Raw genomic sequence first — 13480 nt, 5'->3', positions numbered from 1 at the left:
ATTAACACATTACCGTAAAATATCAAATAATATTATTTAGCTCATTCACGTAAGAGACTAGACGTATAAGATTTCATGGGATTTAGCGATTAGGAGTGACAGATTGTTTGGTAAACGTATAGCATGTTCTATATGTTATAGTTATTTGAATGACTCTTACCATAATATGTTACGTTAACATACCAGGCACGTTCTCAGTTGGTTATTTATGCGTTATGTAACGTACACTTATTCAGCCTGTTGTTCACTATTCTTTATTTATTTTAAATTGCCTTTCAAATGTCTATTCTTGGTGTTGGGTTTTATCAAATAAATTTCCCCAAAAAATGCGACTTATATATGTTTATTTCCTTCTTTATTATGCATTTTCGACAGGTGCGACTTATACTCCGGTGCGACTTATACTCCGAAAAATACAGGAGTAGTAGTAGTTTGAAGTTTATTTTGAACATGCCTTCCAAATTGTTTACACTTGACTTACGCTCAAAATGTGTTTGAAGACGTGCAAGCAAACATGTTATACAGATATGGCTGGGCTATAAAACAATATCAATATATATTGTCAGGACACGATTGATATCAATAAAAAATGTATTCTATAAGACGGATAACTTTTTTTCTTCGTCGTCAGAAAAAAAGAAGTTGCGTAGTAAGGTTGGTCGGGTGAACATCGGCACTTGCTCTCTGGTAACCGAGCAACGCAAGAAGCTATCACTTGATAATACCAAGTTTGGTTGAATTGGAATTGGAATAGCTTTATTTGATTAGGACAATGCATATTGACGAACATATGAGCAAAGCGTCACAGTAAATATGCCAGAATGAGCTACAATAGCTACATTCCATCTGTTGTCCTAAGGCAGGCACCATAAAAACACACATTTACAGACAATATCATACTGTTGTCGCGTGGTTGATTCTTTGCAAGGACTGAGAAGAGAAAGTAAAAATGAGTGCTACACAGAACGAAATAAACTGTCAATAAAACTGGAAAAGTCACCTTGACAGTATCACTGTTTTTATTTTATTTTTAAAAACGGACCGTAGTCAGACCAATGTGGACCATCTTAGCCTTGATCACAGCAATACCTTCCTGGCACTAAACATGCACAAAGTATTTCTTCTCAGGTTTCTTTATGTTTACATTTTTTACACTTTGTACTATTTTGTTACAGTTTACTAAGCATTTCTTATGTATTCCTTATTTTTGCACCTTCATTTTGAGAGGTTATTGTTAAGTGTTCGATGTCATTTTGTGATTTTCCTTTCCTTTCTGCCTTAATAGCTGTGGGGGATTATAATCAGAGGAAGGTTACATTGTAAATAAACATATTTATATTTAATATATTTTTGCCATGGTTATTTTTGTTAGGCCATAAAAATATAAATAATTATTTATATAAAACGCTTATATCATGACACAGTTTTCAGGCATATCGCCCTGCCCCTACATTCAGATGTCTTCAAAGTTGTATGATCATTGACAATGACTCGCTCGTGCTCTAGCAAAGACGTCTTGCTTGGAAGTTGATGGCGCCCGTGTTTTTAATCCAATCTTTAGGGTTCTTACACTTTTTCAGCAATGATTTTCCATGACTTCTCAAAAACCATTTACTGACTTTCCATGACAAAAAGAAATTATTTTATCTCAACGGACCAGCGAAAATTAATTATCGTAACATTATGAGTACAATTTGATTTAAATCTGTAATTTATAGTGCCTCTCTAAAACAAAAATAATTCCCACACAGGGACACTTTGATACATTTTCTCATATTTCAGTTCCAACATATTTAGTCTTAATAATTGCTCCATTCAACAGCTTGACATAAAATCCATTCGGTGGACAAATGGTGGTTTAGGCTTTTCTAAAACCGCAATTAGATATGCTGTTTGTTGGGACACTAATGACAGTAAAGGCTGGAATATACTCTTGCGTCCCCTCTAACGGCGTCTTGGCTCATTTATAGCTCTTCCACCGGGGCTGGTGTGTGACTTGCAATTCTCTTCCAAAAGCCTAAGGGGCAGCGTTTTTCTGTGTGAGCAACCACAACTCTTGTTGACTATCTTCTTGAGAGAGAGAGAGAAAGCTTCCTGTGTGTAGGAGAGGTTGCAAATTTGTTGTAAACAATGCCGTCTGAAGAGATACCCACTTTAATGTTCTGGTGGACCTAACCCTTTTGAAACAACGATCACTTTTAATGTACACCTTACTTTGAAACAGGAGGGCTGTGTAGCCCCTTAACAGGTCGAGGCAATCTTTGTAGTTTGGCGAAGAAGTATTGCATAAATGGGTATATTTGCAAATTTATTCGATAAAACGCCCCTTAGATTTGCTTTATTTTTCTTTAAAGGAGGTTGTAGGTTTTTTGGTTGCCTTTGCCGGGCAGGAATTCCCGGAAATGTAGTAAACCAGCTGACCAATCACAGCCCTGCGATTCGCGTCGTCGCGAAGCTAGGATATCTGGTAGGTGCACGTCAGGGTCTGCTAGAGCAGTGTTTTTCAACCACTGTGCCGCGGCACACTAGCGTACCGTGAGATATTGTCTGGTGTGCCGTGGGAGATGATGTCATTTCACCTAATTGGGTTACAAATATTTTTTGCAAACCAGTAGTTATAATCCGCAAATAATGTGCCGTTGTTGAGTGCCTGTGCTGTCTAGAGTGCGGCAGAGTAACCGTATAATACTCTTCCATATCAGTAGGTGGCAGCAGGTAGCTAATTGCTTTGTGGATGTGGGGAACATTGTTTGTAGTGATCACAATATGCAGACGACAGCGGGAGGCAGTGTGCAGGTAAAAACGTATCCAACGCTTAAACCAAAAATAAACAAAAGGCGAGTGCTGCTTATAATATTTATATTTAATATATTTTTCCCATGGTTATTTTTGTTAGGCCATAAAAATATAAATAATTATTTATATAAAACGCTTATATCATGACACAGTTTTCAGGCATATCGCCCTGCCCCTACATTCAGATGTCTTCAAAGTTGTATGATCATCGACAATGACTCGCTCGTGCTCTAGCAAAGACGTCTTGCTTGGAAGTTGATGGCGCCCGTGTTTTTAATCCAATCTTTAGGGTTCTTACACTTTTTCAGCACACAAAGTACATCCGAACATGCCATGACAATCAACAACAAAATAGGAGCGCAAGACACGAACTAAAACACTACACACAGGAAAACAGCAAAAAACTCAAAATACGTGACGGCGTGATGTGACAGGTGGTGACAGTACACCTACTTTGAGACGAGCTATAGTGATGCATGGTTGGTTATGGTTTAAATTCAAATCCAACAATTGCGAGAACTACTTTTTACTGTCAATATCGGCTGCTGAGTTTCATTTATTTATGTTTTCCAGTAGTGGTGTGCCTCGGGATTTTTCCAATGAAAAAAATGTGCCTTGGCTCGAAAAAGGTTGAAAAACACTGTGCAAGAGGGTACACAGGGGGAGGAGCAAGACGGTGTCCCTTATTCAAGTTATGTGACGCGAGATTATGTACCAGGCTTAAGAGTATTGTTCTCATCACAGTTACATTTTGCTGCAATTAGTGCCCACAGGCTGTGAAGACGCCATTTTTTTTTTAAGAAAAAAAGCGCAAAAGTGTTTGCTTTCATTGCTGTGGAAACTGTAGTAGTATTGCTGGCTGTCCTCACAGCCTCAGCGTTCATAAAATCACCTACGGTATTGCGCTGCAAGCATCAGTGGCCGCGGTTTTGTGCTTTTTTTCTCTCAGAGTGGCTAACAATCACTTGCCTTCGCCTATATTAAAAATATCAATTGTTTTAGCTGTTTGCAATTACCACATCTTGAGTCAGTAGTGTCTTTTTTAGCCACAATGTCTGTTTATCCCTCCAAAGCCATGTATTATTGCCACTGGCATTTTTACAGCATCGTCATTTTGGTAGCAGAACGGGCGTGCATGCATTACGTATGCATTTGCACAGCACATGTGCACACAAACTAGACTGAAAATAATTTTCACACCACCAAAATATCATGACTGTTTGTAGCAATTTACATTTCCTTACTGCACATCAATTTTGTTTGGATTAATTACATTTTAGATATATTTATGTGACTTTTCCAAAACTTATTGAAATATTATTTTACTTAAATTTTCAAAGGCTTGGCAATTGGATTTTAAAATTCCATGACCTTTAACGTTTAACGAATCCTGCTCAATGTGCTTGTTAGTCTAAAATTTTCCTTCTAACAGTTTTTATAGAGCACATGTAAGAAATTTGAAGTCAATCTTAAATTATATCAAAAGCGACGGAGTTTGCCAAATGTTCACCCATTTGTGTGCAGTGATGAAGGAGTAGATAGGTTAGCCAAGTACAGTATATACGTTTAGTAAAAGGTGTAGGGTACTCTTAAAGGGGAACTGCCCTTTTTTGGGGGCAATTTTGAACGTCATTCACAATCCCAATGTATGACAAGAACACATGTTTTTCTTGTTTTTAAGCATTCAAAGTCGTACAATACGAGGTACTCCCGTTAAGCTAATGGGAGTACACTGTGCTGCCCATAAAGCCCTCTAAAAACATCCAGAAAACCACCAACAATACCCCATTAACGTCTTGTGACCTAAATATTAACCTTATTGTTTTTATAGGTGCTAAGACAGACAAACTATTTTTTGGAGCGCCGTGATAACAGAGATCTAACTAGTTTATACTGCTATATTGACATATTGAGCCAGTGGGCTGCAGCATTGCATCTGAGCTGGTGAAGGTTATTTCCGGGTTATAATTCATGCCTCCCACCTGGATGGTAGAAGGTTGTGGCCATAAACCGAGAAGTTGGTCAACTTTGACATTCAACTTATACCCGGAGATGGCAAGAAAAGACACGACAAAATGCTCGTTTGTGGCACCTTGTTTTGATTTTTTATAAATAAATTAAACCTGCGTGAGGATTATGATTAATTCTATATAGATATAAACATTCTATCAGTCAGCATTCCAGTGAGAGCAGACATTGTACAGTAAGTTATTGTTTTATGTTTGTATTTCTTGTTAAAGTTAAAAGTTAAAGTACCAATGATTGTCACACACACACTAGGTGTGGTGAAATTTGTCCTCTGCATTTGACCCATCCCCTTGTTCACCCCCTGGGAGGTGAGGGGAGCAGTAGGCAGCAGCGGTGCCGCGCCCGGGAATAATTTTTGGTGATTTAACCCCCAATTCTAACCCTTGATGCTGAGTGCCACGCAGGGAGGTAATGGGTCCCATTTTTATAGTCTTTGGTATGACTCGGGCGGGGTTTGAACTCACAACCTACCGATCTCAGGGCGGACACTCTAACCACTAGGCCACTGAGTAGGTACTTAGCAATGCTGCTGCATCATGCTTAGAGTTTCACTAAAGCTGCATCGGTTTAGCACTCAGCTTTTAAAACTTGTAGATAATCGTCCTTATATTCATGCTCAAAAATATAAGGTTCTGTATCATTATTTGTCTCATAGTTGCCTTTGATGTCTCTAATAAAGTCTGCATTAGTAGTGCTGTTGTTGAAGGGAAAAGCGAAAGTTGGGTTGCGTCTCTGAAAAAAATATGCCGCTATATGCTTAAAATGAGCAAATTACGTAAATATTATGTTATGATAAATGTGCCAGTTACTACATTACATATATACTTACAGCATGTATATCAAACATTGATGGAGGTTTTGGAAGTTTGTTTTAGAAAGCTTTATAGGTATAGTAAAGCGAATATCAGTAGTGCCATTGTTAGCTGACTTTTGCTAGTGTTTATTAACGAGTTAGAATGCATTAAAAAACCGTGTGTTCTTGTCTTATATAAGTTTTGTGAATGATAGACACAATTCCAAAAAAGAGTGCAGTTCCCCTTTAAGTAAAAGGTGAAGTGTACTCACAATGGTGCAAGGTAAAAAATGCACTCACCAGGGGTGTTGTTGCCCATGTTTCCACCCATTGGGTAAGGACCTGGCCCGCCCTGGTTCATCATACCATGCATGCTGTTCATGCCAGGGCCGTATGGAGAAGTTGAACCCATCATGCCTTGAGACATGGGGTAACCAGGCGGTCTGAAGAAGACAATAACACACTATTAGTTCACCATTAATGGAAATTATACTCTGAAAATAATTAATTTGAAGTGAATTCTATTTAGCTCTCTAACAACTCTGCTTCTGTCCTAGCATTGTATTTTTTTGGGGTGTGGAACTGCACAAAAAACATTTTACATCAAGTGATTCTAGCATTTGCCAAACTCATGATGACTGAATGTCTGGAGGCTGATCTGGCATCCTGGCTTGGGAAAGAAGTGTTTCACTGATCCGTTCTCGTCTGCTCTCTCCCTCCCTTTCTCTCTCTCAGATAAGTGCTTGGTCTGCTGCCATGTACTCTACAGCACGCTCAAACTAAACACAGCACGTGGGAAAAGTGGATCATTTTTCATGGTCACACAGGAAAGCATTGCAAGCAATAAAACACAACTATACAGTCTTATTACGCTGAAAGATTGGAGCTTTACAGGCCACAGCTCTAACGCGGGGAGTCATTTTACCGTGTTGTGTTTCGCCCACCTGTTGTGTATCGAGTTTGTAGGTCCGTGGTGCATGGAGGGGCCGCCGTCTTTACGGTTCATGCCAGGAGGTGGACACATCCCAGACACCACCTGAGGAGGCAAGCTTCCCATGTTTGACCCCATTCCAGGACCGTAAGGCCTTGAACCCATCTGGCCGGGGCCTACTCTGCCGGGAGGCATGTTTCCATAGGGCGCCCCACTGCCCTGGCTGGGCATGGGGTTCATGGAGCCACTCATGCCAGGCCCAGTTGGGTAGTTGGCATTGGGCATTCCTGAGTAGCCGGGCGGCCTGGGATAGCCTGAAAGTGTAAGAGATGACACGCTAAATGCGTTGCTTACATCAGGCTACTTCACATGACCACCTACTGTGTTCAAAGTTAGCCATCTAAGTTGACAGCCTTCTCGTCGAGCAACTCTGTGGTGCAGCTCTAAATTTACCTCCGTGCTGCCTGTTATGACAAGCTGTCTGATGAAGCGGGCTTTATCTGGCCCTGCCGGTCTGTTGCTCTGACTCATTGGGAAAACTTCTTCAAAGCTCATAGGAGCAGCTTCAAAGTGAAGTGATAATTTGATACATATATGAAGTGAGGAAAATGGAACACGAGTAATCTGCATAATCAGGAACAGTGAGGTCAGTCATACCTTTAGGGCAGGTATATTCAACTAAACAGTTTTGTGGGGGCCCACATATCAAAAAAGAGAAAAAGACTGGAATCTGTTGCAAAAATGTGTGTTTTTTTAACTGAACTCCCAGGCCACTAGTTGAATAGCCCAAACGATGAAAAAAAGGAGGACCTAAAATGGAACCTTGAGGAACACCACTAATATAACTAAAGAAGTTGAAGAAATGACTACTGACTGTATCTGATGTAAACAATGCTTAGCTAGGGCGTGGCGATAAAACGATATCAATATATATCGCAATAGACACAAAACCGATATCACTAACAATGTGTTTGATAAAACGCTACATAGTGTTTTTTTTTTTTTTTACTATGTCAGAAAAAACCTGAAGTTGCAAAGCAAGGTTGGTTGCATGAACAAAGGCATTCACTCTGCATTGATCAGTGGGAGTGACACGCTAACTAACAGCCAATCCGGTAACAGTATCATCTATCAAGTTCAATCTTGTCTTGATTCTTTGCATGGAGTGACGGGAGAAACTAAAAATGAGTTCCCCAGAGAGCAAAAAAATTGTCAATAAAACAGGAAAAGTCATCACAACACTATGGCAGTTTTTTGGAATTTAAGAAAAAACCGGACCTTAGTCAGACCGAAGACCACATCACCTTATCCGCGCTCCTACAGAACACACAGCTGAGCCATAACTTCCAGGCACTAAACATGCAGAAAATAGTTCCTCTCAGATTTCTCTATATTTACATTTTCACACTTTGTGAAGTGAATCATATTTATATAGCGCTTTTCTCTAGTGACTCAAAGCGCTTTACATAATGAAACCCAATATCTAAGAAACATTTAAAGCAATGTGGGTGGCACTGGGAGCAGGTGGGTAAAGTGTCTTGCCCAAGGACACAACGGCAGTGACTAGGATGGCGGAAGCGGGGATCGAACCTGAAACCTTTAAGTTGCTGGAACGGTCGCTCTACCAACCGAGCTATATCGCCCTTTGCACTAATTTGTTACACTTTATAAAGCATTTCTTATTTTTGCACCTTAATTTTAAGAGGCTATTGTTCAGTGTTCAATGTGATTTTAAGAGTTTTGTTTACATTGATTGTTTCAGTGTTTTCCATTGTTGTGTTGACATTGTCAGAAAGTTACATTTTACATTAAATAAATGTTTTCTCCTGGTCCTTAATTTTGATATGTCATAAAATATCAATAATTATTTATATCCATCCATCCATCTTCTACCGCTTGTCCCTTTCGGGGTCGCGGGGAGTGCTGGAGCCTATCTCATCTGCATTCGGGCGGAAGGTGGGGTACACCGTGGACAAGTCGCCACCTCATCGCAAAGCCAACACAGATTATATCGACCAATATAAAACACTTAAATTGTTATATAGTTTTCAGCCATATTGCCCAGCCTTACCTACAGCAAAACCTTAGTTAAAAAAGAGATTACCTATCTTATGTAACTTACAAGCTTCGAGTTTTGGTTAAAATGTCATTGCAAAGATCTGCCAATGTGTTTACAGTGGTCCAAGTTTTTCTATGAAACAAGGGCACTCAATTGTTTTCAAAAATATGTTGCAAAAATGTTTGTCTCCCAAGTTTTGAACTGAACTCGGGGGCTGGTATGGTGCCAGCAGTTGAATAGCCCTGCTTTAGGTTTTACGACATGATATGCTAACTTGTCTTTGTTATTGTTGTATGTAGGTGTAAAGGTAGGAGTGATGTGTGGCCTCACCTTGAGGGCCGTACTGCCCCCCTTGAGGGCCATAGTTTCCCATGGAGTTGTTCTGAGGATAGGGTCCCATTCCACTATGGATTTGACCCCCCGTAGACTGGCGTGGAGATAAGGCAGAGCCAGGTTGTCCAGGGGAGCCATAAGAGGGCATTTGTGGGTTACGCATGTACACTGGAAGGCGAGAGGAATGCCATTCGTTAAATTTTTGACGAGCTTGAAATGCACATGACATCCCTGTGCAGGGGTAAAAGAGTAAGGGTACACAAACAAATGCATACAGCCTGTGTGGACATCTACACATTGCTTTCTACTTACCCCTGTCTTGGCCCATGGCCGACTGGTTCATGGAAGAGTGCATGATGCTGTCCGATTGGACGCTGGGTGGCCGGGGCGGCATTTGATTACCTTTAAGAACATGCAAATTCTAATAAGTTACATTAAACAGAGCGTACCGTATTTTCCGCACCATTAGCCGCACCTAAAAACCACAAATTTACTCAAAAGCTGACAGTGCGGCTTTTAACCCGGTGCGCTTTATATATGGATAAATATTAAGATTCATTTTCATAAAGTTTCGATCTCGCAACTTAGGTAAACAGCCGCCATCTTTTTTCCCGGTAGAACAGGAAGCGTTTCTTCTTCTTCTACGCAAGCAACCGCCAAGGTAAGCACCCGCCCCCATAGAACAGGAAGCGCTTCTTCTTCTACTGTAAGCAACCACCCGCCCCCGGAAGAAGAAGAAAAAACGCGCGGATATCACCGTACGTTTCATTTCCTGTTTACATCTGTAAAGACCACAAAATGGCTCCTACTAAGCGACAAGGACCCGGTTCATGAAAAGACGCAATCTCTCCATCCGCACACGGATTACTACCGTATTTCACAGCAACTGATATTCCTGTGAACCGCACTGTGGAACGGGAGCACGTACGGTGAATATTCGCACCACAGGGAATGAGAAGTCATCCTTCACTGTGGTTCTAGCTTGCCATGCTAACTTCCACCCATGGTGATATTCAAAAGGAAGACCTTGCCAAAAGAGACCTTTCCAGCCGGCGTCATCATAAAAGCTAACTCGAAGGGATGGATGAAGAAAAGATGAGCGAGTGGTTAAGGTAAGTTTAAGTTTACGCGAAGAGGCCGGGTGGCTTTTTTCACGCAGCTCTGTCCATGTTGATATACGTATGTTTGTGATTGCACATTTGCGTACATTTTGGGAGTGAACAGAGTTGTTAGAACGCTGGTTTTTAATATATTATTAAAGTTTGACTGACCTATCTGACTGTTTTTTTGACATTCCTTTAGCGCAGTTAGATGCGGCTTACAACACGGGGCGGCTTATTGGTGGACAAAGTTTTGAAATATGCCGTTCATTGAAGGCGCGGCTTTTAACCCAGGGCGCCTTATGATGCGGAAAATACGGTAAGTGAAATGAAAACTCAATGCTATCCCTTGTAATGACGGGCAGCAGCATCTCGGCTTTTTTTTTTTAAAGCGTTGTAATAGTAGCTAGAGACTTAATGTTCCCATCTGGCAAGTCACTTCATGAATTACAAATGAGATCGCTCGTGGTTTTGTTTTGTTTTGGAGTGTGCCAGTTTTCTGTTTGGACTCCAAATCTCCTGCTTTCAAGCGGCATCTGATGCTGTCAGCTCTTCAGTGGAAATGCTTTTGGAATTAGTCAGAGTGGTTAGGTTGTTTTGTTTTTGTTTTACTGGGCCTTGTTAGGTGAAAATTGCTTCCATTTGTTTTTTTGTTGTTCCTGCTTACCCAAATCATTTGACACATTTCAAAGTTTATCAGCCAAACAATGTCATATTGAAGCAAATAAAACAACATAAACCCTTAAGCATTATTTAATGTTACCTGGCACCGCAGCAGGTGACAAGGGGCCACTGCGGGAGGGCGTGACGCTGGCAGGGGAACCCACAGGTGACGGCGAGGGCCCTCGTATGCCTGGCAGGTGGGGCGAAGTGTGCGGAGAGAAAGGCGACTGGGCGGGGTTGCTCTGCTCCCCCTGACTACTGGACACTCCGGAGGTGCTGACGCCGGGGCTCAGGGCTCCTTCGGTGCCGGTGGGCAGATCGTCGATGGAGCCCGACAGATCCTGGATGAAACAAAGGCAGACATTTTAAAAAACATTATCAGTTAGAAATCCTATTTAAACATAAGCTTGTCCGCTGCGGCAAACAAGTCAAAAAAGTAAAAGAGGAAAAGAGCTGAAGGAGCAGTTGCTGGGAACAGTCTGGTTCCATGTGGTGTTGCTATCGAGCCTTTCTTGGCTGAAGCACAAAGACAGCCGGCCCTGGCGGGAAGGCAGCCCAACGATAATTTTTGTGGGAAGGTGAATGTTTACACACTGGCCACTCACACGGAGCCCATGTGCTTCCTCAGAAATGCAAGCTCATCTGCCAGTCACGTCGGCGGAAGAGGGGAGGGAGTAGCAAGGGAGGGAGGAGGAGGAGGGGCAGGGAAAAATCATTGGTTGGAGGGTGGCCAACAATTCCCATAGAAATCTCACACTCGCAGGCTGGCTGCAGCCCTGAAGCCGGCGGTTTTGCACTTGAAACAGTGCCCGTTGCTATTTTTGGGATGTGACCTGATGGAGGAACCACAGAGGGAGAGACAGGAGGAGAACGCTGATTCACAATAAAGACCTCCCTCCCCCTCTGTCTTGGTGGCTGCCATCAGAGAGACAGCAGAGAGAGCTATGCTTCATTAGAGTGGCCAGTTAACCAATTCATAAAAAAAAAAAACAGGTCAGGAGCAGGGATCAAACGGTGTCATGTTCTTTAAACAACCATGCTACGAATGTTACTCGCTGACATTTAACCACGCCCACTTCTGCTGAGACATCACAAGACCAGTCATCTGACAGGAGAGAGCGCTCCGTCTGCTTGCCGACACAATGACTACCCCGGTAGCCGCCACGCTCAAGAGTCGTGCCATTGTTACGAAAACACACCGACATCAATCTGTCTTTGCTTGGATCCAGACCGCAGGGCAGAAAAGGGTCAGGGGTCAACGCCTGGAGGTGCCTCGCTGACTGCGCGAAAGGTTAAACCTCAGCAGGGGGTCATTGTAAACGGCTGACACGCTTCAGTCATATGACAAGAGGGCGAAGCAAGGAAGTTGAAGCGGGCCAGTCGCGACACACAACAGGAGTGGACTGTATCTTAAGGCAACAAATACACAAGCTCGATGAGCTTTGTCCATTTCATTTCATAAAGGGAAAAGCTCCAAATCTGTTTGTAAAGGCCAACAAATTCAGAGCTCTACTTGTCATGCCTTTACAAAACACTACATATCAATATCAGCAGGAAAAATGCTCTCAGTTGACAACAAGCAAGCTTGACCAGGGATGTCTTTTGTTAGAGGAAAAGCCAATGACAACATGTTTTTGGAGGACAAATCTACATCTTGACAAATTCCACTAATCATGTCTGGCTCATGTGATTACAATTTCACAAAAAAACAACACTAATTTTTCTGTATGCATTTATACAAATGACAAATACTAACCAATTTTACCAAGGAAAAGCATATGATCTCAATTCTTTCTTTTTAATTCAACAACAAACAAGCTCGACTGGTGATGTCTGTTTTATTGATTCGAAAAACAGATGTCATCTGCGTTAGGGCATCAAATGAGCTAGGGCTAGTCATGCTAATTTCCCCAAGGAAAAGCAACTGATCTCCATCTCAAGAAAATATGGTTAGAAGACAATTTAACACGGATACTTAAAAAAACTAAACAAAAAATAAATTTTGTCACACATTATAACATATAACATTCAACAATAAATTCATAGATTTGATCTGGTGTGTACGTTATTAAAATCAATGCACACATGGAGGCCAGTAGAAATCCGAAATGTTTTTTATTTTTATCGCCTGTGCGTGATAATAGTAAGGTTGTGCAAAATAGACAATATAGGTGGATAACGGTAGCACTGCATGTTGACAAACCCGTCCTCAACTAATGTAGCATTCTTGCTAACAAGCTAGTGGCTAACATCACTCCACAGTGCAAAGCCACTTCTAAATCAGTAATCCTCGTCTCCATGGTGTCGTCCATGGGCGAGGAATAGCTAAATATGCTACGCTACACACTGTAATCGCAAACTAGAGTTTTTGAATGTAGACAAAGGTGGGCGTGTTGATGCAGATATTGACAGTAACAATACCAAGTAGTGGTAGCATCAGGTCGATACCACAGTGGTTAGATTGTTTTTGGGGTTTTTTCCGACCAAAAACATTTTGTTATTGTTTACAAAGGATATAAGTCCTTGGGTACAGGAGGGCTTTAAGAAAAAAAACCCAAAGGCATTAAATCAGAGCCAATAATAGGACATCATTAAAACATTGAAATTAAGAGCTTTTGTAAACTGTTCTTAAATGGTTCTATTATCATTTATATACCAAATAATATATTGTGATATACATCGTTATCACAGGAGGTTGCAATAGATATCGCGATAAAGCCTTTAGGCCCATGAGTCCATCCCTTGTTATAAAATGCAAACAAGTGCGAGTACCGCTG

General features: G+C 41.4%; 1 protein-coding gene across 4 annotated transcripts in view; it reads right to left on the bottom strand.

Annotated features, from left to right (window-relative positions):
* Positions 1-13480, bottom strand: part of arid1ab (AT-rich interactive domain 1Ab) — a 232116-nt gene that overhangs the window by 13891 nt on the left and 204745 nt on the right. For all 4 annotated transcript variants that reach the window (XM_061930754.1, XM_061930751.1, XM_061930753.1 and 1 more), the window contains 5 exons: positions 10804-11044; positions 9253-9342; positions 8938-9108; positions 6562-6862; positions 5918-6060 (listed from right to left, as the gene is read on the bottom strand). In XM_061930754.1, the coding sequence (XP_061786738.1) occupies positions 5918-6060; positions 6562-6862; positions 8938-9108; positions 9253-9342; positions 10804-11044 (946 nt within the window). The remainder of the gene's footprint in view (positions 1-5917; positions 6061-6561; positions 6863-8937; positions 9109-9252; positions 9343-10803; positions 11045-13480) is intronic.

This window comes from Nerophis lumbriciformis, linkage group LG37 (assembly GCF_033978685.3).
Source record: "Nerophis lumbriciformis linkage group LG37, RoL_Nlum_v2.1, whole genome shotgun sequence".
NCBI classification, from domain to species: Eukaryota; Metazoa; Chordata; class Actinopteri; order Syngnathiformes; family Syngnathidae; genus Nerophis; species Nerophis lumbriciformis.
This window is presented reverse-complemented; position numbering and strand designations above follow the sequence as displayed.